Source organism: Amblyraja radiata, unplaced genomic scaffold (genome assembly GCF_010909765.2).
Source record: "Amblyraja radiata isolate CabotCenter1 unplaced genomic scaffold, sAmbRad1.1.pri scaffold_775_ctg1, whole genome shotgun sequence".
Taxonomy (NCBI): Eukaryota; Metazoa; Chordata; class Chondrichthyes; order Rajiformes; family Rajidae; genus Amblyraja; species Amblyraja radiata.
Genome location: NW_022630784.1, coordinates 21,796 through 47,686, shown reverse-complemented (window position 1 = coordinate 47,686; position 25,891 = coordinate 21,796). Strand labels below are relative to the sequence as shown.

The 25,891-nt window shown below is 50.7% G+C and overlaps 1 protein-coding gene across 2 annotated transcripts; it reads right to left on the bottom strand.

The window, feature by feature from the left end:
* Positions 1–2,011: 2,011 nt before the first annotated feature.
* LOC116970345 (eukaryotic initiation factor 4A-I-like) lies at positions 2,012–13,666 on the bottom strand. 2 transcript variants are annotated; one of them, XM_033017009.1, is made up of 11 exons: positions 13,551–13,666; positions 10,451–10,502; positions 8,289–8,421; positions 7,820–7,959; positions 6,830–6,998; positions 5,623–5,732; positions 5,118–5,261; positions 4,386–4,523; positions 4,161–4,250; positions 3,631–3,710; positions 2,012–3,072 (listed from the first exon to the last, which is right to left on the bottom strand). In XM_033017009.1, the coding sequence occupies exons 1-11, from the start codon at positions 13,601–13,603 to the stop codon at positions 2,928–2,930; spliced, it is 1,254 nt and encodes a 417-aa protein (XP_032872900.1). In that variant the 5' UTR covers positions 13,604–13,666; the 3' UTR covers positions 2,012–2,927. The 2 variants fall into 2 exon arrangements, with proteins under 2 accessions (XP_032872900.1, XP_032872901.1); XM_033017010.1 differs by having other exon boundaries at positions 2,437–3,072; positions 10,451–10,508; positions 13,557–13,657.
* Positions 13,667–25,891: the final 12,225 nt, after the last annotated feature.

The window sequence follows — 25,891 nt, the reverse complement described above, 5'->3', positions numbered from 1 at the left end:
TATTGAAGATTGCACGTGAAGGCTGTTGAGGTCAAAGTCAGGGGATTGAGTTTCTAAGCCCTTACTCTGGCCAAGAGCAGGGGTGACGGCAAGTAGATATCTTGGGAGTTGGAAGAAGACATCTCAGATCATCTTGTGTGGAACGCCTTACCCAAACAAGGGCAGCACAGCGGTGGAGTTGCTGCCTCACAGCGCCAGAGACCCGGGTTCGATCCCTTCCCACACTCCCAATATCGCAGATGTGTAGGATAGTGCTAGCGTAATGGGGTGACCATTGGTCGCAGGGACTCGGTGGGCCGAAGGGCCTGTTTCCACGCTGTTATCTCTAGACTAACCCACTGGGAGATAGGGGGAAAAAAAGCACTGGAGTAACTCAGCGGGTCAGGTAGCATGTGAAGGAGAAAGAGGTGAGGAGGGAGGGGATTTTGATCTGGGGGGGGGAATGAAATGTGGTGGGCAACTTGTTTGCCATGGATTTCAGCTGTTCAGACAATGGATATTAGACAATAGGTGCAGGAGTAGGCCATTCGGTCCTTCGAGCCAGCACCACCACCATTCAATGTGATCATCCCCAATCAGTACCCCGTTCCTGCCTTCTCCCCATATCCCCCGACTCCACTATCTTTAAGAGCCCGATCTAGCTCTCTCTTGAAAGCATCCAGAGAACCGCCCTCTGAGGCAGAGACCCTTCTTCAGAACTATCTCCCAAGTAACAGGACCCTCCAGGAGGGAATGCAGATCACATCTGTACATCAACACACCTCATCTCAAACTGAGCAGTCTTGTGTTCAAGAAGGAACTGCAGATGCTGGAAAATCGAAGGTACACAAAAATGCTGGAGAAACTCAGCGGGTGCAGCAGCATCTATGGAGCGAAGGAAATAGGCAACGTTTCGGCCCGAAACGTTGCCTATTTCCTTCGCTCCATAGATGCTGCTGCACCCGCTGAGTTTCTCCAGCATTTTGTGTACCTGAGCAGTATTGTGTTGGGGACAGGGAGATCAAAGTGAAAGTATGTCCTCCAGTGTCTCAAAAAAAGACACTGAAAAATATCTCAGAAGTCATGCAAACATTTTATGGGGAGGACTGAGACTCGAGCATCCAGAGAAAACCCACCGGGAGAACGTACAAACCCCGTACAGTCGGGATGGAACCTGGGTTTATGGCGCTGTTAAGGCAGCAACTCTACCGCTGCGCCACCCTTCGTGTCCAAACTCTCCCTGCCTTCTGGGTGCGTAGCAAATATCTCAGGGACCTCAAGCCGGGCCGGTCACCCAATATCACAATAAGTCAAGCAAGTTTTGGGTCTTAAGTTTGCTCCCAGAACCTTCCAATCAGTTCTTTCAAATATACACCCATCTTCCCTCTACTCTGCCAGCCTCAGGTGGCAGAATTCCAGAGATCCGCCCTTCAGAAGTGCCCACACTCACGTTCCTTGTGCCCTTGTTTGTGACTCTCCCCACTGGAGATCGATCACAAGCTGAGCCCCCAGCACCAAAGAAACAGGCCCTTCGGCCCATTGAGTCCACCCTGCCCAGCGATCCAGTCACTCCACACCAGGAACAGTTTACAACCACACCAAGCCAATTATCCTTCAAACCAGAGAAAACCCACAGGGAGAACGTGCCAACTCCGTATAGACAGCATCCGGAGTCAGGATCGAACCTGGGTCTCTGGCGCTGTGAGGCAGCAACTCTACCGCTGTGCCCCATACGATTATGAATATAGCAAAGATAAGACACAGAATGCTGGAGTAACTCAGCGGGACCGGCAGCATCCCTGGAGAGACGTTTCGGGTCGATATCCTTCTTCCTGGTCCGCTGAGTTACTCCAGCTTTTCTGTGTCCATCTTCGGTTTAAACCAGCATCTGCAGTTCCTTTTACACATAAAGAAAGCAAAACCTGCAAGGCCCGTTCAGGAGGAAACGCTGATCACCCCTCCCCGTACACGGAGACACGTCACACACCGAGCAGAGCCATGGTGGGGAAATAACGCAAGCAAACAGCAGAGGTGGGTGTTTACCAAGTTTAATGTTCGATAGTACATGGATTTATAAAGTGCAACATCCACAGAAGACATGGGGAGACTATTCTGCAGCCACACACAAGCCGAGCTCAACAGCGCTGCTGCAGTGCACAAAAGACCAATTTAAACTAGAGGGCTGGGCGGGCGGGCGAGATGGCCACAGGCTGGCCTGATACACTATGCAATTTGGCGTCCACAAGGCTTACTGCTGTGGCAACAGGCACTGCTGGTGCTCTGCGCACAAGCAACTGTAACTCCATTCCCGTATGGAAATCCGGGAATGGGGGGGGAGGGAGAAAGCATTGGCGAATAGGGCCCGTTACACTAAAAACCCACCCTTGTCCTGCACAGACAGCACATGGGAGGGAGGGGGGTGATCGAGACCATCGAAGATTCCCAGAACAACGCACATAAACAAATACAAATTTATTGAACGCCATTTAATAAATACTATACAGAATGCAAGATTTGTACACTGTCTGTGTCCGTGATTAGCATACACACCCAGAATGCTATCCCACACTGCACTTCAAATCCTTCAAACATTATCCTGAAGTAAGCTGGCTTCACGAAGTTGGCCGACTTCAAACAGCGGTGATACTTCCGTGCCCGCAAGTACATGGTTACATGATGAAGAATATCTAACACTACTACATCTAAGATAAGACTGGGCCTGTAAAGGTACTTACCCAGATTTTTTAATGACCCCATACGTATTTTGTCTTTTACCCCACCCCTTTTACCAGTCTGAACCTTTCCAGGAGGAACAACAAGGAATGCCTCCAAAAGCAAGCTGACCACCAACAGTGTTGGACACAATGATCAGTTCTGAGCATCCAGGTGAAAAGTTTTAAAGAGAATCTGGGATTGCAGGATTCACAACAGCTTCTCAACAACCAACTTTAGATCAGGTCAGCCACGTTCATTGGCATCTCATCCACTGTAGTGTTGTAGAACGACTCGATATCACGCAGGGTCCTCCGGTCCTCCTCTGTAATCAGGTTGATGGCCACGCCCTTGCGCCCAAAACGCCCGCCGCGACCGATTCTATGGGAGGAGCGAGGGTGGAGAGAGAGAGAGAGTCGGTGAGTAGGAGCAAGGGGAAGAGCTCAGCTGGGGAAGGAGGCAGAGTCAGGACCTTTCACCAACTAGAGAGCGGTCCTGACCTCCCATCTACCTCATTGGAGACCCTCAGACTATCTTTAAGAAAGAACTGCAGATGCTGGAAAAACCAAAGGTAGACAAAAATGCCGGAGAAACTCAGCGGGTGCAGCAGCATCTATGGAGCTCGAAGGTGGACAGAAATGCTGGAGAAACTCAGCGGGTGAGGCAGCATCTATGGAGCGAAGGAATATGGACCCGAAACGTCACCTATTCCTTCACTCCATAGATGCTGCCTCACCCGCTGAGTTTCTCCAGCATTTCTGTACGGGTCTCGACCCAAAACGTCACCTATTCCTTCATCCGTTTGAAGAAGGGTCTGGACCCGAAACACCCATTCCTTCGCTCCATAGATGCTGCCTTACCCGCTGGGTTTCTCCAGCATTTTTTGCCCACCCTGGATTTTTCCCCCCAGCACCTGCAGTTCTTTCTTAAACAACTCACCTGTGAATATAGTTCTCGCGGTTGGAAGGCAGATCGTAGTTGATGACCAGGGAGACCTGCTGCACATCAATCCCGCGGGCCTGAAACACAAGAGGCAGAGACGTCAGACACAGGCCACTGACCAGCAGCAGCGTCAGGACTTTAGTATGGTGCAACACAACTTTGGATTTAAATCCAACTATGGGTTGGGCGAGAGGCAGGTACATCTCCTCTTTTCCCCCCTTCTCCTCTCTTACATCTTTATTCACTCTTTGGCCACACTACTTTGGTCGTCTGGGGGTCCTATCTTTTCACCTTTCACCTTTTCTCTCTCTTGTTCTTTTCTCTTATTTTTCAGGCTAAAATGTTAAAATTGAAGCTGTACAATAATCGTATAATTTTACATCCCGAATGTTTTATTCTTGTACAATTGCTTCTAATAAAAATAATCTACATTAAAAAAAAAAAAGGAAATCTTGGACTGCATGAAGAGGTTGGGTGGAAGGGCCTGTATGACTCTACAATTGTATTGAGACTTGTCACTCACTCACCAGCAAGTCAGTGGTAATGAGAACACGGCTGGATCCGGAACGGAACTCCCGCATAATCAGATCCCTCTCCTTCTGCTCCATGTCTCCGTGCTGTAAGTAAAGGAAGACACACACAGTCGTCAACTGGCTGACACGCGAAGACCGGCAGCAAAACGCATCGCTTGAATCCATCAGTCGCGGCTGGAGCTCGACAGTTTAAAGCGCGGCTCGGCGTCCCTTCCTTACCAATGCAGAAACGGTGAAGTCTCTGGCCAGCATCTTCTCAGTCAGCCAATCCACCTTTCTCCTGGTGTTGATGAAGATCACAGCCTGAGTGATGGTCAGAGTCTCGTACAGATCGCACAACGTGTCCAGTTTCCACTCCTAGAGGCAAAGATCAAAAGATCCAACATCAACACCCCAGAGCCCACACAATCTACTGACCATTAATCATCTAGCAAGGAACTGCACATGCTGGGTTACACGGAACATAAGACAAAGTGCTGGAGCAACTCAGGGCCAGGCAGCATCGGGTATAGGTGATGTTTTGGGTCAAGACCCATCTTCATAAACTAAACCTTATAGACAATAGGCGCAGGAATAGGTCATTTGGCCCTTCGAGCCAGCACCGCCATTCAGTGTGATCATCCCCTATCAGTACCCCGTTCCTGCCTTCTCCTCATATCCACGACTTCGCTATCTTTAAGAGCGCACCTAATTTAAGAACGTCACCTAATCCCCCCCCCCCCCCCCCACTTTGCCTATCTATTTAAGTTTAATCTCGATAGGAGGTGCCATTAAATTAAAGGAATGGAATGTCTCTGCAACATAGTTATGGAGAACTAAGGGGGCAGTCGTCCATAGTGGAGTGCAGATCGTCATTCTACCAGAGGCCGAGACCGAATGCAGCACTGAAAGCTGAGACAGAAACAGAGAGCTCCCTGGATACGGTGACCCCCACCCGGCCCAGCCCCTCACCTCTCGCTCCACGTTGATGTAGAACTGCCGGATCCCCTCCAGCGTCAGCTCCTCCTTCTTCACCAGGATACGGATGGGTTCTCGCATGAACTTCTTCGTCACCTCCAGGACGTCAGACGGCATGGTGGCCGACAGCAGCACCACCTGTCGGGGGGGAAGAGAGAGAGAAGGGGCGTCAGTCAGAGGCACTGCGGCAGAACCAGGCCACCCGGCCCATCGAGCCTGCTCGCTCACAGTGTGCCGCCACATCGACCGGTCGAAGCACCGGACATTAAGAAAGAGGTCCGCTTCTCCCATTTCAACGGGCGGCGATTCATCTATGTCCCGACAAATCCTGCTGTCACTGATGGGAACGTCAGAGTTTATCCAAGGATCCCAACTTCAGCAGGACACTTGCAAGGGACAATCCCATTAGAAAACACATTTGGCTGCAGACTAAAGAAACTTTTTAAGATGCGACATCTGCACCATGAGATAGTGAGACTGCCCCACACCGTGGCATTACCTGAATGGAAGTGTTCAGCTTCTGGAATATCTCATAGATCTGGTCCTTGAATCCCCGACTCAGCATTTCATCCGCTTCATCCAAAACAAACATCTTGATGTACCGCGTGGCTGGAATGTAAAACAAAACCCGTCAGTCCATCAACACTGTGCTGTTAGGCTTCATCAATACACAACGACATCTATTTAGAAAGATCCAACCGAAACATCACCTAAAACATCGGTGGGGCCTCGCGATCAGGGGTCGATGAGCGGGAGGGGGAGAAGACAATGGGGACCCTGTGTGAGATTAAAGGGGGACCTGGTGTGGGCGTGGGCACTAGTTTTAGAACCCACTACCTGCGTTTGTTCGTTCCGGTTAAGGCGCCGTGCACACGGCAGCCGCTCAACAGTTGCATGTCTTTTTCTTTTTGTTTCACTCACTTTTAATTTAATTTCAAGTTTCTGTGTATCTTCTTGTGTGTTGCTACTATTGGCAGTCCAATCTCCCTCCAGGGATGAATAAAGTTTTATCGTATTGTGTGCATCAGTATGGAAGCTGCACATACTACTCTGGCCTCTGACACCTGCGTTTTAAATAGCCCTTAAGGTGCAGGAAGTGGATGAGAGAGAGGGATAACGTATAGTTGGGCATGAACCCGGTCTTGAAGTCCCTGCCGTATCTTCAATCTAAACAGGGTTTAATTGTCGTGTATACCGACAACGGAACATTGAACTGCACTTGCAGCAGCATAGCAAGTCTGTAAACATGGTACTCGTTGATAAAAAAAATCAGAGAACAGGTGAATGATGTTGGCGTGGGCTTGGTGGGCCGAAGCACCTGCTTCTGTTGTGTATGCTTTGGACAGGTGCGAGCTGCCAGAAGAGGTAGTTGGGACAGGTAGTATCACAACATTTGGACAGGATAGGAGACACGACACAAAATGCTGGAGTAACTCAGCGGGACAGGCAGCATCTCTGGAGAGAAGGAATTGCCGACGTTTCGGGTCGAGGCCCTTCTTCAGATGGATCGGAGATATGGGCCAAACATCGGCAGGTGGGACTAGTGTAGATGGGGCAAGCTGATCCGAATGGCCTGTTTCCATGTCGTATGACTACGAATCAACCAAAATCACACTATATTCTGATCCACCCACTAAATAAGGCTACAACACACACACCTGCTCCTCAGGAGCCTGGCAGAAAGATCCCAGCGTTGGGCTACTTACAAAGAAGCTGACGGTTCATCATATCAAACACTCGGCCTGGGGTCCCGACAACAATGTGGGGGGCCTCCAGCTGGAACTTCTGCATGTCGTTCCTGATGCTGGTGCCGCCGATACAGGAGGAGCAGGTTCCACCCATGTAGTCTCCCAAAGCCACGATCACCTTCTGAATCTGCGAAGCGAGAACAGGAGCGAGGTCAGCCAGGGATCCAGTCTGAACGCAGGACAAGACGCTCGCTCCATCCACAGCACGAAGCAAACAATGCAACCTAATGCGTCAATGGTACATTTAATGTCTGTTGACAAAAATGCTGGAGAAACTCAGTGGGCAAGGCATCTATGGGCCTGATCCTGTGCTGTACCATTCTATGTTCAATAGCAGCCCCATTGATAAGAGAGAACTGGTCTCCTAATCCGAGGAAAGACATTCTTGCCATAGAGGGAGTACAGGGAAGGTTCACAGGACTGATACCTGGGATGGCAGGACTTTCATATGAAGAAAGACTGGATAGACTCGGCACTTGTACTCGCTAGAATTTAGAAGATTGAGGGGGGAATCTTATAGAAACCTACAAAGTTCTTAAGGGGTTGGACAGGCTAGATGCAGGAAGATTGTTCCCGATGTTGGGGAAGTCCAGAACAAGGGGGTCACAGTTTACGGATAAGGGGGAAGTCTTTTAGGACCGAGACAAGACATTTTTTTTTCACACAGAGTGGTGAATCTGTGGAATTCTATGCCACAGAAAGTAGTTGAGGCCAGTTCATTGGCTACATTTAAGAGGGAGTTAGATGTGGCCCTTGTGGCTAAAGGGAACAGGGGGTATGGAGAGAAGGCAGCAGCATCTCTGGGCAACTTTGGACTGACTCGGGACCCCGATCCAGAAACATATCCATTCCTTCTCTCCAGAGACGCTGCCGGTCCCGCTGAGTTACTCCAGCATCTTGGCCTACTCCTGCACCTATTTTCTATAACAAACAGAAGGGGCGACCTACCTGCAGAGCGAGCTCGCGGGTGGGGGCCAGGACCAGTGCCTGCGTCTCCTTCAGCTCCACGTCCAACTGCTGCAAGATGGAGATGGCAAACGTGGCCGTCTTGCCCGTCCCAGACTGAGCCTGGGCAATGACATCGTACTCTGGAGGGGAGAGCAGCAAGAGAGTTAAGACGCGTGATGCCCAGACCCGGCCGGCTCACACACAAACATAGGAAGAACATCTTGTGGCCACAGCATGAATCAGCAGGCATTCACTGAAGGAACACGCTGAGATGAACGAGGGCTGATTGTTATACCCCAAGTCTGATTAAGAAATGTTACCATTTCAGTTTTAAGGTAACTCCTTGCCCAAGACAGGGGATAGAATGCAGGCTCCGAGCTCCCGCGACGCAGGGGGCCAATGTCAGCCCACCCACCCCCCCCCTGCGACCAGCCCGCTCCACTATCGCAATACACCGTCAAATGCCTACCCCTGATGCAGGGAAGAATGGCGCGTTGCTGGATAGCAGATGGCTTCTCAAACCCATAGGCGTAGATTCCACGAAGGAGGTTTTCACGTAGATTCATGTCATCAAAGTTATCAACAATCTCGGTCCAGTTACTCTACAAATGTAAAACATTCCTTGTTAGGCCTGACAACACAAACTTCATACAATCCTATCTACCTTCATACAGTTAACAGACCCATAACAGCATTGATGTGTAGAAGGATCTTGGAGTCACAGACACTGAAGGCGGCAGCGCAAGCAGACGGTAAAGGCGGCATCCTTTAGGCTTGCCTTCATTGCTATAAGTGCCAGGAAGCCTTGATGCAGCTTTATAGGACTCTGGTCTGGTCGCCTCATTACATGAAGGAAGTTGTGGCTGCAAAAGTTGTTTCCCAGAACTCTGAAGAGACACAAAGTGCTGGAGTAACGTAGCGGGTCAGGCAGCATGTCTGGAGAAAAGGAATAGGCAACGTTTCTTTAAGATTTCTTCTGACTGGGAGTAGAGGGTGTACTGGGATTGGAGGCTTGTAGATAGTTTTCTCTGGAACAGGGGTCGAAGAGATGCGTGGGACAAATTCCTTTTCTAGAGGGCGGTGACAGGCAGGCAGATACAATGGCGGAGTTTAAGACACTCCCAGATAGGTACATGGAGGGTAGACACAAAATGCTGGAGAAACTCAGCGGGTGAGGAGGCAGCAGCATCTATGGAGAGACGTTTCGGATCAGGAGCGAATGGGTGACGTTTCAGATGACGGTTCCGCTGAGTTTCTCCAGCATTTTGTGTCCACCTTCCATTTTATCCAGCATCTGCATTTCTTTCTCACATAGGCTAATGGAGTTGATCATGGCATCGTGCTAGGCAGACATTGCGGGCCGATGGGCCTGTTTCCGTGCTGTACTGTTCATCCCCTGCTTCCAAACCATCTTTTACAGCCATGCGTCTTGGTTTGAAGTCACTTCTGAAAAGCAGCAGCTCCCAAGAGAATCATTCTGTCTTTTCGCTGCAGCATTTACAGAATACAGATCACAAAGCAAGCCCAGGATTAACCTACCCCTCTCATACTGATGTCAAATTGTATGCCGACACTCATGCATCACAACTGACTCAGTTTGTTTTGGTTTATAATTGCCAGAGGCAGAGCAAAAAAGCATTTGCTTGTGCGCTATCCAGTCAATAAGACCAACAAGATGTCGACATTGCACCAAATCAAATGCTTAAAGGAGCATAGAAAGGTATGGCACACAAACAGGCCCCTCAGCCCACCAACCACCCACTGAACCTAGTCCTATGTTAATTCCACATTCCCATCAATTCGAGGCACAATTCTCTGCCACAGAAGGTAGTTGAGGCCAGTTCATTGGCTATATTTAAGAGGGAGTTAGATGTGGCCCTTGTGGCTAAAGGGATCAGGGGGTATGGAGAGAAGGCAGGGATGGGATACTGAGTTGGATGATCAGCCATGATCATATCGAATGGCCTACTCCTGCACCTATTTTCTATGTTTCTATGTAATCCAAAGAAGTACAGGTTTGCAGGTTAATTGGCTTCGGTAAAATATAATAAGGGGTAAGCCATTTAGAACGGAGACGAGGAAACACTTTTTCTCAAAGAGTGGTGAGTCTGTGGAATTCTCTGCCTTAGAGGGCGGTGGAGGCGGGTTCTCTGGATGCTTTCAAGAGAGCTAGATAGGGCTCTTTAAAAAAAGCGGAGTCAGGGGATATGGGGAGATGGCAGGAACAGGGTACAGATTGGGGAGGATCAGCCATGATCATATTGAATGGCGGTGCTGGCTCGAAGGGCCAAATGGCCTACTCCTGCACCTATTGTAATTTTGTCTGAAGGGCCTCGGTTTAAACCAGCACCTGCAGTTCCTTCTTACAGATTGTGAGTTGTCCTGTAGTTTTGTGTGGGATAGTGCTGGTGTACAGGGATCCTGTTACCTCGAAACTAAACCAACTCCCTCCTGCATCCGCAGAGTTTACGACGTCTCATCAACTTCGTCCTGGTTTCACCAGCCAAACGCTTGGGGGGTGGGGGGAAATTGGACGACTAATAGAATAATCCACACTGGAATATCCAGAGGACCCCCCCCCCCCCCCCCCCCCCCCGGTGATGTGATGTTGCTGAGCCCCGACATTCTCACCTCAATGACACCTTCAGGTTCCATCCCATCAGGGGAGCCATGTTCGTTGGATCTGAAACCAAAAGAAACAAACATGTCAGTGAGGTGCCGAAGGCCATTGGATCCGCAGTAAAGCTCTGCACACCACTGGTTAAATAAGGGGAAGGATTGGTCTGGCATGACTCATTTTTGCCAGGAGGGGGGACTGAAGGGTGTGCGTCAGTCATGAGTAATAGCAGGCGGCACGGCACGCAAGCCGACAAGAGGAAGTGATTTATCCCAAACAATGGAAGCCAGGCACCATGTCACTGGGCAAGAAAGAACTGCAGATGCTGGTTAAAAAGTGGACACAAAATGCTGGAGTTAACTCAGCGGGTGAGGCAGCATCTCAGGAGAGAAGGAACGGGCGATGTTGGCTGAAGGCAGCGCTGATTATGACACTGCGACCTGCACCTCAACACCCATGTGCCCAGGCTGACAAGAGGCAGAAGTGGAAGAGACCACAAGGTTTGCAAAGATAACGGCAGAGAAGGACGATTAGGATCAGAGACAGGCAAATGAATGCCGCCCACCCCTCCCTCCCAATTCACAAGTTATAGGAGTAGAATTAGGCCATTCGGCCCATCAAGTTTTCTCTAACATTCAATTAACTCATAACCTAGAAAAATCATCTCTGCTCCTGTGACTGATGAGACGCCCTCCACCATCACTGTACAAAGAGTGAATGCTCCAATATTAGGTGACTGCCTCTTCCCACTCTTCTCCCCGGTGAACACTATTCTGACCTCAAAAATACTTGAGAAACTCAGCGGGTGCAGCAGCATCTATGGAGCGAAGGAAATAGGTAACGTTTCGGGCCGAAACCCTTCTTCAGACTATTTCCTTTGCTCCATAGATGCTGTACCCGCTGAGTTTCTCCAGCATTTTTATGTACCTTCGATTTTACAGCATCTGCAGTTCCTTCTTGAACACTATTCTGACCTCTGGCTTTATGTTTCAGTTCACTTCCTTTCTGACATCCGTTTGCCCTTTCACCTCCAGCCTTTGTCACGTACTCGGACCAATCCCTCCCTGAACCTGCATCCACCTATCACTACTCAACCAGCCAGGCAGCACCTAAGCACATGGACAGGTTTCGGGTCCCGTTAGTTCTCCTGAGATGCTGCCTGACACGCTGAGCTACTTCAACGCAATGTTGTCCTTTGCAAACTAGCACCTGCAGTCCCCTGTTCCCACTTTTTCTACCTTTCTCCTCCCTACTCCATCAGTCTTGAGAAGGGCCCTGACCCCAATATTCTCTGCACATTCCCTATCCCTGACCCACTGAGTGATTCCAACATTTGGCCATCTCTTGTAATCTGGCACCTGCATTTCCTTGCTCCCACCTAGCAGGATTTGTCCTTTCCCCACATCTATTCCCCCCCAAACATGCCCCTCTGCCTGTTCCCCATCACAGATGCTGCCTGGCCAGCTGAGTCGCTCCAGCACTTCCCCCCCCTCATTTCCAACACCTGCCACCCGCTGTCCCTTGCCTCCCCAACTTCCAGAATTTATCACCTCTCTAGTTCAAGTCCAAGTGAGTTTATTGTCATGTGTCCCTGTACAGGACAATGACATTCTTGCTTTGCTTCAGCACACACCCATCTTTCTCCCCTATTTCCTCATCAGTCTGAAGCCACCCCCCTTCTCTCCCTTCCCCCCCCTCCCCCCATAAAAGCCACCTCCAACTCCACCACCACGTGTCTCCCAGCCCCTGCAGTTCCTGTCTCCGCCGCTTCCGCATTCACCTTCTCCCCCCCCACCCACACTCGGCCGGGAGCGCGCGCACGCGCAGTCGCCAACCCATGCGGACCCGGGTTGCGCAAGGGGGGGGGGGGAGAGGAGAGAGTCGCGCGTGCGCGTGCCGGGTCCCGCTCCCCCCCCTAGCACGTGACGGGTGAGCGAGAGAGAAGAGACGCTGCGACAGCGCGGCTCCACCGCCATTGGAGAAGCTGCGGACCCCCCCCCCCCCTCTTCCTCCCCGCTTTATCGCCACATGGATCGAAACGGGGCAACGCAAAAAAGAAAAACCACAAGCGACGCCGTCCCTCCTGAACGCACAAACCCGCTCCCCCTCCCGACCAACACACACGCACGCACAAACCGCCGCCATTTTGTGCGCCTCGCCCGCACCTCACTCTCTCCCCCCCCCCCACGTGACGGCATCGCACCCGGAGACCCCCTCACCACGTGACCGAACCCGCACACACACTCATCATCAACCCCCCCCCCCACGTGACCGAACCCGCACTCTCATATCATCGAACCCCGAGACCCCCTCCTCACCAAAGATCATAGAGGAGCGCTCCTCTATGATCTTTGCTCCTCACCATCTCCCCCACCCCCCCCCCCACGTGACCACCCACACACGCACTCAATCATCACCCCCCCCCCCAAGTGACGGCATCACACCCCGAGACCCCCTCACACTCATCTCCCCCCCCCCACGTGACGGCATGCGGACCCCCCCCCCCCATCACACCACGTGACCCAACTCCCCGCGCGCCCCGAATTCAAAGCCCCACCGGCCAACTGCCGTCCGCGAGCCCCAACGTTCGGTCGGTCAGTCAGTCGGTGGCGACGACGAAGGGGGAGCGGAGCCGTCTGTGTCTCTGTCCCCCTCCCCCTCGACGGCAAGGCTAAGGTAGGGCCACCGGGGGAAACGTAGCAAATAGGTGCAGGAGCAGAGGCCATTCGGCACCGTTCGCCATTCAATACGATCATCCAACTCAGTATCCCGTACCCTGCCTTCTCTCCATACCCCCCCCCCCCCGATCCCTTTAGCCACATCTAACTCCCTCTTAAATATAGCCAATGAACTGTGTGGCCTCAACTACCTTCTCTGGCGGAGAATTCCCCCGATTCACCGCTCCCTGTGCGTGAATAAAAATGTTTTCCTCGCATCTCGGCAGAGAGGGAGCGGCTTCACCAACGCCATTTTGTCGCCCGACATGTTTCCCTCCCCTTTTCTTCACGACGTTAAATGGCCCCGGGGTTTTTTTTCTCCCCCCCTCTTCACCGCCCCGTGTTTAGTTTTCTTTTCGTTAATTTTCCTCCCCACTTCCCCCCCCCCCCCCCCTACCTGTATTCCGCGCCGTCTTCCGGACCCTTTTGCTTAATCTCAAAATCCGACATAACCGTGGACCTTCCGCAGCCGAGAGAGGACCGCGCCGCCGCTCGCCCCGCCTTTTATACCCCCTCCCCCCCATCCGGCGCAGCCCAACATGCTGCCCTCCCCCCCCTCCCATTGGCCGGCCGCCCCGCCACTCCCCGCCCCGCCGACCCCTCATTGGCCGCCGCCCAGAGCCCGCCCCCCGCCCTTCACAGTTGCGTCACCCACGCCCCGCCCACACGGCAAAGCTTGGTTGACCGGTCGCGTTTCCGGCTGAAACAAGATGGGGATGGGGGGGAGGAGGTTACAGCCAAAACAAAATATTTTGCTTAAGAGTATATTTTGTATATATATATATATATAGTGGGGGGGGGGGAAGGAGAGTGTGGTGTTGGTGAGGGGGAAGGAGAGAGTGGTGGGGGAGGAGAGAGTGGTGGTGGGGGGGAGGAGAGAGTGGGGGGAGGAGAGAGAGGGGGGGAGGAGAGAGAGAGTGGGGGGGGGAGGGGGCGGGGAGGAGAGAGAGGGGGGGAGGAGAGAGTGGGGGGGGAAGGGAGAGAGTGAGTGGGGGGGAGGAGAGATTGGTGGGGGGGGGGAGGAGAGATTGGTGGGGGGGGGAGGAGAGAGTGGTGGGGGGGAGGAGAGAGTGGTGGTGGGGGGGGGAGAGAGTGGTGGGGGGAGGAGAGAGAGTGGGGGGGGGAGGGGGCGGAGGAGGAGAGAGTGGGGGGGGAGGGAGAGAGTGGGGGGATATATATATATACATACATATATATATATATATATATATATATATATATATATAAAAAGTATAAAAAAATATTTTGCTTATGAATAGATGCTGCTGCACCCGCTGAGTTTCTCCAGCATTTTTGTGTACCCAAAACATTTTGCTTGTTGGTTTGATTTTAGTTTTTAGAAGTTAAGGTGAAGTCATTTACCTTTTGTTAGTAATTTGCCATTGTCGGTGTGGATTCAGGTTTTTAAAATATTTATATATATAAATATAAATTTGACTCTGGTCCTCCCCAATCCCATTTGAAACTGGTGATGGAGTGCTGGAGGAACAAATGGGGATTCCCTGTGTAACACACCACGTGTCTGCGGTGGTGGTGGCGTGGGGAGGGGGGGGAGGTTTCCATTCATTTCCCGGACAAAGGATGCAAAGCCCTGCCTGAGCAAACACTGCCAATCAAAGATCCTATAGTTATAAGATCTTTGCTGCCAATGGCCGGCAGTCCACAGCCTTTGGTGGTGGGGTGGGGGGAGGAGAGGAGAGGAGAGGAGAGGGGGGGGGGGGGGGGGGAGGAGGAGAGTGGGGGGGGGGGGGAGAGGAGAGAGTGGGGGGGGGGAGGGAGAGGAGAGAGTGGGGGGGGAGGGAGAGGAGAGAGTGGGGGGGGGGAGGAGAGGAGAGAGTGGGGGGGGGAGGGAGAGGAGAGAGTGGGGGCGAGAGGAGATAGTGGGGGGGGGAGGAGAGAGTGGGGGGGAGAGGAGAGTGGGGGGGAGAGTGGGGAGGGGGAGGAGAGGGGGTGGTGGAGAGAATAGGGGGGAGGGGGTGCAGCAATTTTCAGCAAAGCACCGTGCTTTGAGAGAGTCGGCAATCAGAGCAAAAGCACCGTGCTTTGAGGAAGGGTTTCGGCCCGAAACATTGCCGATTTTCCAGCATCTGCAGTTCCTTCTTGAACATAAAAGCTTTTCACTGTACCTTGGTACACGTGACAATAAACTAAACTAATCCAGGATTTCAGATGGAGATAGGCACAAAGTGCTGGAGTAAATCAGCGGGACAGGCAGCATCTGTGGAGAGAAGGAATGAGTGACGTTTCGAGTCGAGACCCTTCGTCACCCATTCCCTTCTGTCCAGAGAAGCTGCCTGTCCCGCTGAGCGACTCCAGCCTTTTTGTGTCTATCTTCGGTGTAAGCCAGCATCTGCAGTTCCTTCCTGCACTGGCATTTGCAGCTGCAGTTATACATAACAAAGGACAGTACAGCACCGAAATGGGCCCTCCGGCCCACAGTGTTTGTTCATAACACCTAGGAGCAAAGGTAGACCATTCGAGCATACTCTGGCATTCTATGTTTAAGAAGGAACTGCAGATGCTGGAAAAATCGACAACCGAAATGTCACCTATTCCTTCGCTCCATAGATGCTGCCTCACCCGCTGAGTTTCTCCAGCATTTTTGTCTACCTCCAGCATTCTATCATCGCTGAACTATCTATCCCTCTCCACCCCATTTTCCTGCCTTCTCCCCATAACCCTTGAGATTAAGGACACTCATTAGGGACCTTACTAATCAAGAATCTGTCAACTCCGCCATAAAAATGCCCAATGAATTGCCTCCGCAGCCATCTGTGGCAAAGAGTTCCACTCTGTGGCAATGAATTCCATTTGTGCTGATCATGATGCCGTTAAACTGACCTCATCTGCCTGTACATAATCCATATCCCTTAATTCCCTGCACTTCCATGTGCCTATCCAAAAGCCTCTTAAATGCTTCTCTGCCTCCACCTCCACCACCACCACCCCGGCAGCACGTTTCAGGCCCCCCACCACTCTCTGTGTAAGAAAAAACTTGCCCCACATATCTCCATTAATCTTTCCTCACCTTATCATTTAGTGTGGAAACAGGCCCTTCTGCCCACCTAATCCATGCTGACCAGCGATCACCCGTGTACTAGTTCCATCCTACGCTCTGGGGACAATTTACAGAAGCCAATTGACCTACAAACCCGCACGTTTTTGGAATGTGGGAAGAAACCGGAGCACCCGGAGAAAATCCACACGGTCACAGGGAGAACATACAAACTCCGTACAGACAGCACCCATAGTCAAGATTGAACCCGGATCTCTGATGCTGTGAGGCAGCAACTCTACCACCTATAGCTGTGCTCCCTAGTGCTGGACATTTCCATCCTGGGTTCTGACAATCTACCCTATCTATGCCTCTCATAATTCAATATAGTTGTCTATACTTCCATCAAGTCTCCCCTTAACCTCCGCCGTTCCGGAGAAAACAATCCAAGTCTATCCAACTTTTCCCTGTAGCTGAAACCCTCTAATCCAGGTAGCATCCTCTCCAAAGCCTCCACAGCTTTCCAGCATTGGGCCAACCAGAACTGCACGCAACACCCCAAACATTGCTGGAGATGTTGAAGTTGTTCCAGTAGTAAAGATGTCTCAGTCATTCAGCCCCAAAACAGGCCCTTCGGCCCAACTCGTCCATGCTGACCAAGATACATCGTCTAAACTAGTACCATTTACTGCATTTGGCCCATATTTCTCCAAATCTTGTACCTGTCTAAATGCTTTTTAAATGTTGATATTGTACCTGCCTCAAATACTTGTAGAAACAAGGAACTGCAGATGCTGGGTAACAGAAAAATGAGACACAAAGTGCTGGAGTAATTCAGAAGGTTTAGGCAGCATCCCTGGAAACGTCTGAAGAAGGGTCCCGACCTGAAACGTCACCTGTCCATGTTCTCCAGAGATGTTGCTTGACCCTGCTGAGTTACTCCAGCACTTTGTGTCCCCTCATTGACACGATCACCGTGTTTACAGATTATCCCCACGGTCACCCTGGTTTTAGTTGATCACAAACATTCCCCCCTCTCCCCCGTAGAGTTTGACAAGTTCACCTGAATTCGCCGGCCAATTCTGGTCTGGTACAGCTCCTTGATTGAAGTTGGATTCAAACTCAACTTTGGGCTCGTAGGTCGTGGATTAGGCTACAACTGAGCCATGGCCGATGAGGAGTGGAGGGGCGACTTATCTTTCGCGCCCTCAAGGTCGGATGCAGGCGGCGTCCTTGGGGCATGAAGGCTGAAGGCAGACGAGCAAGGAGAGGGACGACGGTTTACTCGACGACCGGATGGAGGTGACGGCTGCAACGGGCCTTTATGGCCAGCTCTAGCTGGGTTGGTGAAATGGCGCTAAAACATGGCGACTCTTGCATATGGACTCAGTGGCCTGTTTCTATGCATTAACTGCACATGGTACTTATATATGGCAATAATCTTACTGATCTGTATACCTTGTTACACGTGATAATAAAGGAACTATTGTACCATTGAGAAGTACATGAATGAGAAGAACTGCGTTTAATCTGAACACCAGTTCCAGAACAAGGGGGCACACAGTTTAAGGATAAGGGGGAAATCTTTTAGGACCGAGATGAGGAAAACATTTTTCACACAGAGAGTGGTAAATCTGTGGAATTCTCGGCTACAGAAGGTAGTTGAGGCCACAGTTCATTGGCTATAGTTAAGAGGGAGTTAGATGTGGCCCTTGTGGCTAAAGGGATCAGGGGGTATGGAGAGAAGGCAGTTACAGGATACTGAGTTGGATGATCAGCTATGATCATATTGAATGGTGGTGCAGGCTCGAAGGGCCGAATGGCCTCTACTCCTGCACCTATTGTCTATGTATCTATGTTGAGTTGAGGGAAGAGGAATAAAGAAGGAGAATGTGTTGGAAGGAACTGCAGGTGCTAGTTTAAACCGAAGATAGGCACGAAACGCTGGAGTATCTCAGCGGGCCAGGCAGCATCTCCGGAGAAAGGGAACAGGTGAAGTTTTGGGTTGAGACTGAGTCTGAAGAAGGGTCTCAACTCGAAACATCACCTCTTCCTTTTCTCCGGAGATGCTGCCTGACCCGCCGAGTTACTCCAGTTTTTTGTGTCTATCGAGGGAGAATGTCAGCTAGAGGCTCTTGGTTCTTGAGCACTGCTGAGGAGGTTCTTAGGTGCTTGAAAGGAGAGGTTGGACAACCTTGGATCCTCAACATGGAGCTTTGGGGCCACTCAATCTGGGGCAGTGGCCATCTTGCATCCTGGCATGTGCCCAGCCTAGTGGAAGTCTCTACGTGCTGAATGCTGGGATGCCTGGCAACCTTCACCTTCCCTAAGATGCCAAGAAAGTTCCACCGACATCCTCCTCCTCAGTTGTAGGCAGTCCGTGTTTCACTGGCTTACAGTAATATGGTCACATCAGCATCTTAGTCCCTGGATACAGGTACATGGATAGGATAGCTTTAGAGGGATTAAGGCCAATGCAGGCAGGTGTGACTAGTGGGCAGGTGGGACTAGTGTATGTTGGGACTAGTGGGTAGGTGGGACTAGTGGGGCATGTTGGTCGGCGTGGGCAAGTTGGGCTGAAGGGCCCGTTTCCAGGCTGGGTGACTATAACACTACTAAATGGATTACCTGATTACTCACTGCTTTGGGAACTTGCTGTGCACCTTCTGCCTGCCCACAGTTTTTAAGAAGGAACTGCAGATGCTGGAAAATCGAAGGTAGACAAAAATGCTGGAGAAACTCAGCGGGAGCAGCAGCATCTATGGAGCCAAGGAAATAGGCAACGTTTCGGGCCGAAACGTTGCCTATTTCCTCCGCTCCATAGATGCTGCTGCTCCCGCTGAGTTTCTCCAGCATTTTTGACTGCCAGCCCACAGTTCCCCACATGTGAAAGCTTCACTGACAACGAGGACGGGAAAAACAATGTAAAAATGTACGCTCTGTTTTCAGAGCGTGGCATTTCATTTTATGAGTCGGGAGGAATGTGGTTTTGAGGTCAGAATGTTCCATGCCCGCGTATGTTTATGTAGAAGTCTCTTTGTTGTAAGTATTGCTGACTTTTCCACCAGTCTGTGATCATGGTGTGTCAGAAGCTGGCTGAGGGAGAGAGTTCACGTCGACGTATAATAAACACACATTTCAAAGAGGGAAGTTACTGTACTAAGATGGGTACTAAGAGGGAAGTTACTGTACTTGCCATAGAGGGAGTACAGAGAAGGTTCACCAGACTGATTCCTGGGATGGCAGGACTTTCATATGAAGAAAGACTGGATAGACTCGGCTTGTACACGCTAGAATTTAGAAGATTGAGGGGGGATCTTATAGAAACTTACAAAATTCTTAAGGGGTTGGACAGGCTAGATGCAGGAAGATTGTTCCCGATGTTGGGGAAGTCCAGAACAAGGGGCCACAGTTTAAGGATAAGAGGGAAATCTTTTAGGACCGAGATGAGAAAATCATTTTTTACACAGAGAGTGGTGAATCTGTGGAATTCTCTGCCACAGAAGGTAGTTGAGGCCAGTTCATTGGCTATATTTAAGAGGGAGTTAGATGTGGCCCTTGTGGCTAAAGGGATCAGCGGGTATGGAGAGAAGGCAGGTACGGGATACTGAGTTGGATAATCAGCCATGATCATATCGAATGGCGGTGCAGGCTTGAAGGGCCGACTCCTGCACCTATTTTCTGTTTCTAAGATCATTTATCCCCACATGTCCTTTCCCCTCAGGAGGCTCCAGCCCAGTTTAGTTTATTGTCACGTATACCGCGGTACAGTGAAAAGCTTTTGTTGCAGAAAGACAATACATGATTACAATCGAGACATTACTGTGTACAGATACATCAGAATCAGAATGCCGTTTATTGTCATAAGGGAATGACGTTTGGTGCAAGGTAAAGCCAGCAAATTCCGATCAAGGATAGTCCAAGGGTCACCACTGAGATAGATAGTATTTCAACACTTCTCTCCGGTTGTGATAGGATGGTTCAGTTGCCTGGTAACATAACAGCTTGGAAGGAATCTGGAGGTGTGCGTTTTCGCACTTCTGTACCTTTTGCCCGATGGGTGGGGAAGAAGAGAGAGTGGCCAGAGTGCGACTGGTCCTTGATTACAGTATGTTGTTGGTCTTGCCGAGGCAGCGAGAGGTGTAAATGGAAGGGAGGTTGGTTTGTGTGGTGGTCTGGGCTGTGTCCACTTTATAGCTTATTTGTTACATCACGGTGCCGATGAATTATCAGAATGTACCCTTTAGTCCAATTCTGTGTGTGTACTGATAACCTTGTTGATTGGGAGGGCACAGTGGCATAGCGCCAGAGAGCCGGGTTTGATCCTGACTGTGTGTGGAGTTTGAACATTCTCGGTGGTTGTGAGTGCCTGGAATGGGCGGGTGGGGTGGAAGCAGATACGATGGTGTAGTTTAAGAAGCTTTTGCACAGGGAATGGAGGGATATGGATCACGTGCAAACAGAGAGTAGTTGGACTTGGCACGGATATGGTGGGCCGAAGGGCCTGTTCCTGTGCTGTACTGTTCGACGGTACACAAAAAAGCTGGAGAAACTCAGCGGGTGCAGCAGCATCTATGGAGCGAAGGAAATAGGCAATGTTTCGTGCCGAAACATTGCCTATTTCCTTCGCTCCATAGATGCTGCTGCACCCGCTGAGTTTCTCCAGCTTTTTTGTGTACCTTCGATTTTCCAGCATCTGCAGTTCCTTCTTAAACACTGTACTGTTCAACGTTCTCTGTGTTGTGGAGAGAGCACAAAGGGAGTGAGTGATGTTCCTCACAGTGTGTAACGGGACAAATAGCCAGGTGCTCACCCACAGCCAACGTTCGGAGGAAGGGTCTCGACCCATTCTTTCTCTGCATAGATGCTGCTTCACCCGCTGAGTTACTCCAGCATTTTGTGTTACCTTAATAGTCCCGCTCTCCTGCAAGGGTTAATTCCACAAAGCTCTTCACGGTACCTTGGCACATAGTGACAATAATAAATCTGAACCTCTCTCTGTGTGAGTGGGGTGGGAAAGAAAGCTTGTGAATATCACGTTATGTATTTTGGCTGCAAGGAGGTGTCGCCAGCTCTCCACTCCCCTGGAGATCATTTCTGGGCCTTACTTGACAAAGACCATTCACATTCACTTTTATATGTTCAAGACTCAGATCTTTATTGTGTCAAGACAAGGGATAGGAAATCCAATTCAGTACAACAGTGATATACATGTAGAATATGGACGCGGGAGTATAAAACACAAGAAACCTTCATGTCTGCATTATATCACACACATATTATATATATATATATATATATATGTGTATATATATGTATAAAATGTGTGTGTATACTCTAGTGTACACAACCCTCAGTCTGACCAAAAGCCCACCTGCATATACCCCAACGCACACACACACACACCGTCATCACAGATGTGGAAGTGGGGAAAGGATGGGGGCGCCAAGGTGGGGTTCAGACGCAGAGGGTAGCTGAAGCCCCCATCTAACACTCACACTGCCATTCATCTAGTCACCGCCACCAACAGCCCATGGCAGCACCTTCAACGTGCTGCCATCGAGGTACCGTACACTGGCTGCGTCTCCACACCGCTTGCTTCTAGTTTCCACGCCTGCTCTCTAAACCCTGCATGACCAGCGCCGGAGTCATCCAGCAATGCTCAGTCTAAACCTTCGCCCGACTGTCAAAGGGGGCTGATGGAAAGGCAATGGGGATGAGAAACGGCCATTCTTCCCTCTACCTGTCCACACCTGGCCTTTTCAGTTTCCACACGAGAAATAATGGCCGCGCATACACCCTAAATCCCTCACTGTTTCTTTGAACGCGCCCACAGCAGCCCCCTCTCCCATCTTCTGTAGAGGAAAACAAACAGCCAGCTGTGGTGGTGAGGGGTGAAGAGATGGGCTCATGGAATGACTCACTCCACAGGATATAAAATCCAACCCAATACAAACAGGCTTTTGCCATTTTGGTCACTGCCTGAGTGCCTTCTGCAACCAAGGTCTAACTCCTTTGGGAACAGTAGCTACTTATAACAGAGCTTCCTCATGGGAAATGACCAAGAGGGGGGTTTCCAGAGCTGCATTCATTTTCTCAACTCGCCCCATATTAACAAGAACCTGACCTATTGACAAGCAATATGACAGAGACAAGTGTAGGAAGGAACTGCAGACGCTGGTTTAAACTGAAGATAGACACACGATGCTGGAGTAACTCAGCGGGTCAGGCAGCATCTGTGGAGAACATTTTTGGGTTGGGACCCTTCTTCAGACTAATTTGGAGAACATGGATAGGTGATGTTTCGGGTTGGGACCCTATCGGGTCCCGACCCGAAACGTCACCTATCCATGTTCCCCACAGATGCTGCCTGACCCGCTGAGTTACTCCAGCACTCTGTCTCCTTTGGTGGCAGGAGGATTGTTTGGAACAAGAATAAACACGGAGAATGTTGTATTTACACAGCATTTTTGTGATGTGGCGAGTGGAGCCAGACAGGCCAGTGGAGGCAAGGTGTAAAGGGGGCGTGGAGAGCTATTAGACTAGATCACACACTTGAGACCATCAATGTAATTGAGTCCCACTTGTAAACAGGCCCAATAACGGAGAGGACAGCAGCCACACACACACAGCACAAACCCCCTGTGGCAGTGTGGTGTTGGTAGGGAATGTAGACCCAGCTCAGTGCCAGGAGCTGAGATTTAAAAATCCTTGATTGGGAAGTCAGAAGCAGATGTCGAGGAGAAGCCAGTGGCAGCTCCCCACGGCCCCAAAGACAAACCGAGAGACATGCGCCCTGGGTCAGAGTGAGAATTAGCGGGCATGATGGAAACTCAACAGGCATGCCAACTCTCTGGAGTTGCAACAGTCCCTGTGGCACGGGAGCGCATGGTACTGCCATCCAGGATAACTGCAGTCTTGTCAAATGCTCTTGCCAGGTCTTGAAAGACCCAGGCATGTGGGTGGGAACAGACTCCCCTTGATCGAGGATCATTTATCAGACCGAGATCTGGGACACCAGGCAGATGTTAGGTTTCGTACCCTCCCTGTGTGTGTTCTCTCTCCACATTTCTACCACAGTATGCCCGTGCCAACTGGTCAATCTCAGCTGCCCCACACCCTCATCTCACTTCATTTGAACCTCAATGCAAATATGCACTAACTTGGCCAAAAATACAAAAGGGCGGACAACAAGTTGGAGTCAACAGACTGCACCAGCGAATTTATCAGTTTAGTTTCCTAACTTGAACGTAACATCTTGGAACTAACTTGCTCCCTCTCCAAATATCAGCTGACGTGACTGAGGAGGAATTTCTTTCCCCAGAGGGCGGTGAATCTGCGGAATCCATTGCCGCGGTGGCAGTGGAGGCCAAGTCAATTGGTATTTTTAAGGCGGAGATTGACAGATTCTTGACTAGTTCGGGCGAAGGCAGGAGAAGGGGTTGAGAGAGAAAGATAGTAGACTTGATGGGCCGAATGGCCTGATTCTGCTGTTAGAGCCTATGAATATAACTGTTTAAGAGGGAACTGCAGATGCTGGAAAATCGAAGGTACACAAAAATGCTGGAGGAACTCAGCAGGTGCAGCAGCATCTATGGAGCGAAGGAAATAGGCAACGTTTCGGGCCGAAACCCTTAGGGTTTCGACCCGAAACGATGCCTATTTCCTTTGGGTTTCGGCCCAAAACGTTGCCTATTTCCTTTGTGTTTCGGCCCGAAACGTTGCCTATTTCCTTCGCTCCATAGATGCTGCTGCACCCGCTGAGTTTCTCCAGCATTTTTGTGTACCTATGAATATATCTCCCTGCCTGTGCAGCATCATTGTGGAGATCCCCTGCAGTACAGCACGCGGGAATCACCTCTCAGCCCTGACTCACTGATGAGGATTGAGGAAAGGAAGAGGAGGCATGTCTATTAGCAAACTAATGCCCATAAATTGGGCCATTTCTTGACGTGGGTTCTGTTTTCCCCGAGGTAAAGGGCTCATCCAAAGAACAATCTGCGAACGTTCTAGAGAGGCCTCTGAGGTGATTGGGAGATGCTCCAAGGCAAAGGATGGGGAGGAAGCAGCCTTATTCCTCTGTCCCACTTAGGAAATCTGAACGGAAACCTATGGAGACTTTGCGCCCCACCCAAGGTTTCCGTGCGGTTCCTGGAGGTTGCGGGTGATTGCAGTTAGTGGAAGCAGGTAGGGAGACTGACAAAAACCTCCGGGAACCGTACGGAAGCCTTGGGTGGGGCGCAAAGTCTCCAGAGGTTTCCGTTCAGGTTTCCTCAGTGGGACAGGGGCATTACACCACCCTCCGTGGCTCGAAATTGCTATGACTTTTCTTTGACTGAGGTTATTAAGGTTAAGCAGGTCTCAGCTCCTAAATGACTCGCCCCCATCAAAATAACATCTCGACTCGAGCCAGAGACCCTTCCCCTGAGTGCAATCCCACTGCCTTCTTCTCCCCCGGTCTCAGGGACAAGAAGTGTGCAACAGGCAGGTTCCACAGACACGCGGGCTTCTCAAAGGCTCTGGTCAGAGGGGATGCTCTACAAACTCACCCACAGGAAACTGAAACATGCCCAGCAGCCACCCCTGGTCTCTTCCTCTTTTGTGTCAAGAACCATTTATACTAACAGAAGATTTGCTGAAGGACGGGAACCTCGGGAAGTCTCGGTGTGAGCAGGCCTTCGGTACAACTCCCCCCCCCCCCCCCCCATCTCCGAAACGGAGCAACTTCAAACATAAACCCAGACCAGATCTCACTTCCTTCAGTACTCCCAACATCTTCCCATCTCCAATACTTCAGCTTAGGTTCAGCACCCTGCACCCTCTCCTCCCCCAAAATGCCACCTCTTAGAACAAGGTAGGTACCGAAGAGCAACTAGAAAATACAACTACAGATCTTTAACTGGATGGCAAACAACTTCTAAACACAACAAAGACTTTGACTGATGAAGGAAGGTCAGCTTTTAGTAACGGGCTGCACAGTCCGCATCAGGCACTCTGGGCGGGGTATCATGGACTGACATCATGTAACGGCCCTTCAATGTGTAGGAGGGAACTGTAGATAAGACACAAAATGCTGAGTAACTCAGCGGGCCAGGCAGCATCTCTGGAGGACTTGCATAGGTCACGATCCAACCCGAAACGTCACCTATTCCGTTTCTTCAGAGATGCTGCCTGACCCGCTGAGTTTTTCCAGTATTTTGGGTCTATCGACAGTCCTGCGATCCTCGGCCAACAGCAGCGTGAAGCCAGCCGTCTCTTTACCCTTGGAGAAGCAAGCAACTGCAGGTATGTGCGTACAAGGAACCGCAGATACTGTGGACACAGAGGTGAACACAGAGCACTGGAGTAGCTCGGCGGGTCAGGCGGCATCTCTGGAGAACATGGATAGGTGACGATTCTTCAGAGGGGAGGGGAACGAAAGCTGAGTGGGGGGGGGGGGGGGGGGGCCGGACAGAGCACGGCCGGTAATAGGTGAACACACGCAGGCGAGGGGATTTGTTGATAGGCAGTTGTTGGACAAGGTCAGAGTTGAAGAGATAAGCAAGAGGCTGAAAGGATAAAGAGTAGTGAAACAGGGTAGAAAAGTTGAGAATTGAGGGGGTGTAGGAGGGGAGAGGTGGGAGGGGACGTTGTGCTTCAGAAGGAACTGCAGATGCTGTTTTAAACCGAAGAGAGACACAAAAAGCTGTAGTAATTCAATGGGACAGGCAGCATCTCTGGAGAGAAGGAATGGGTGACGTTTC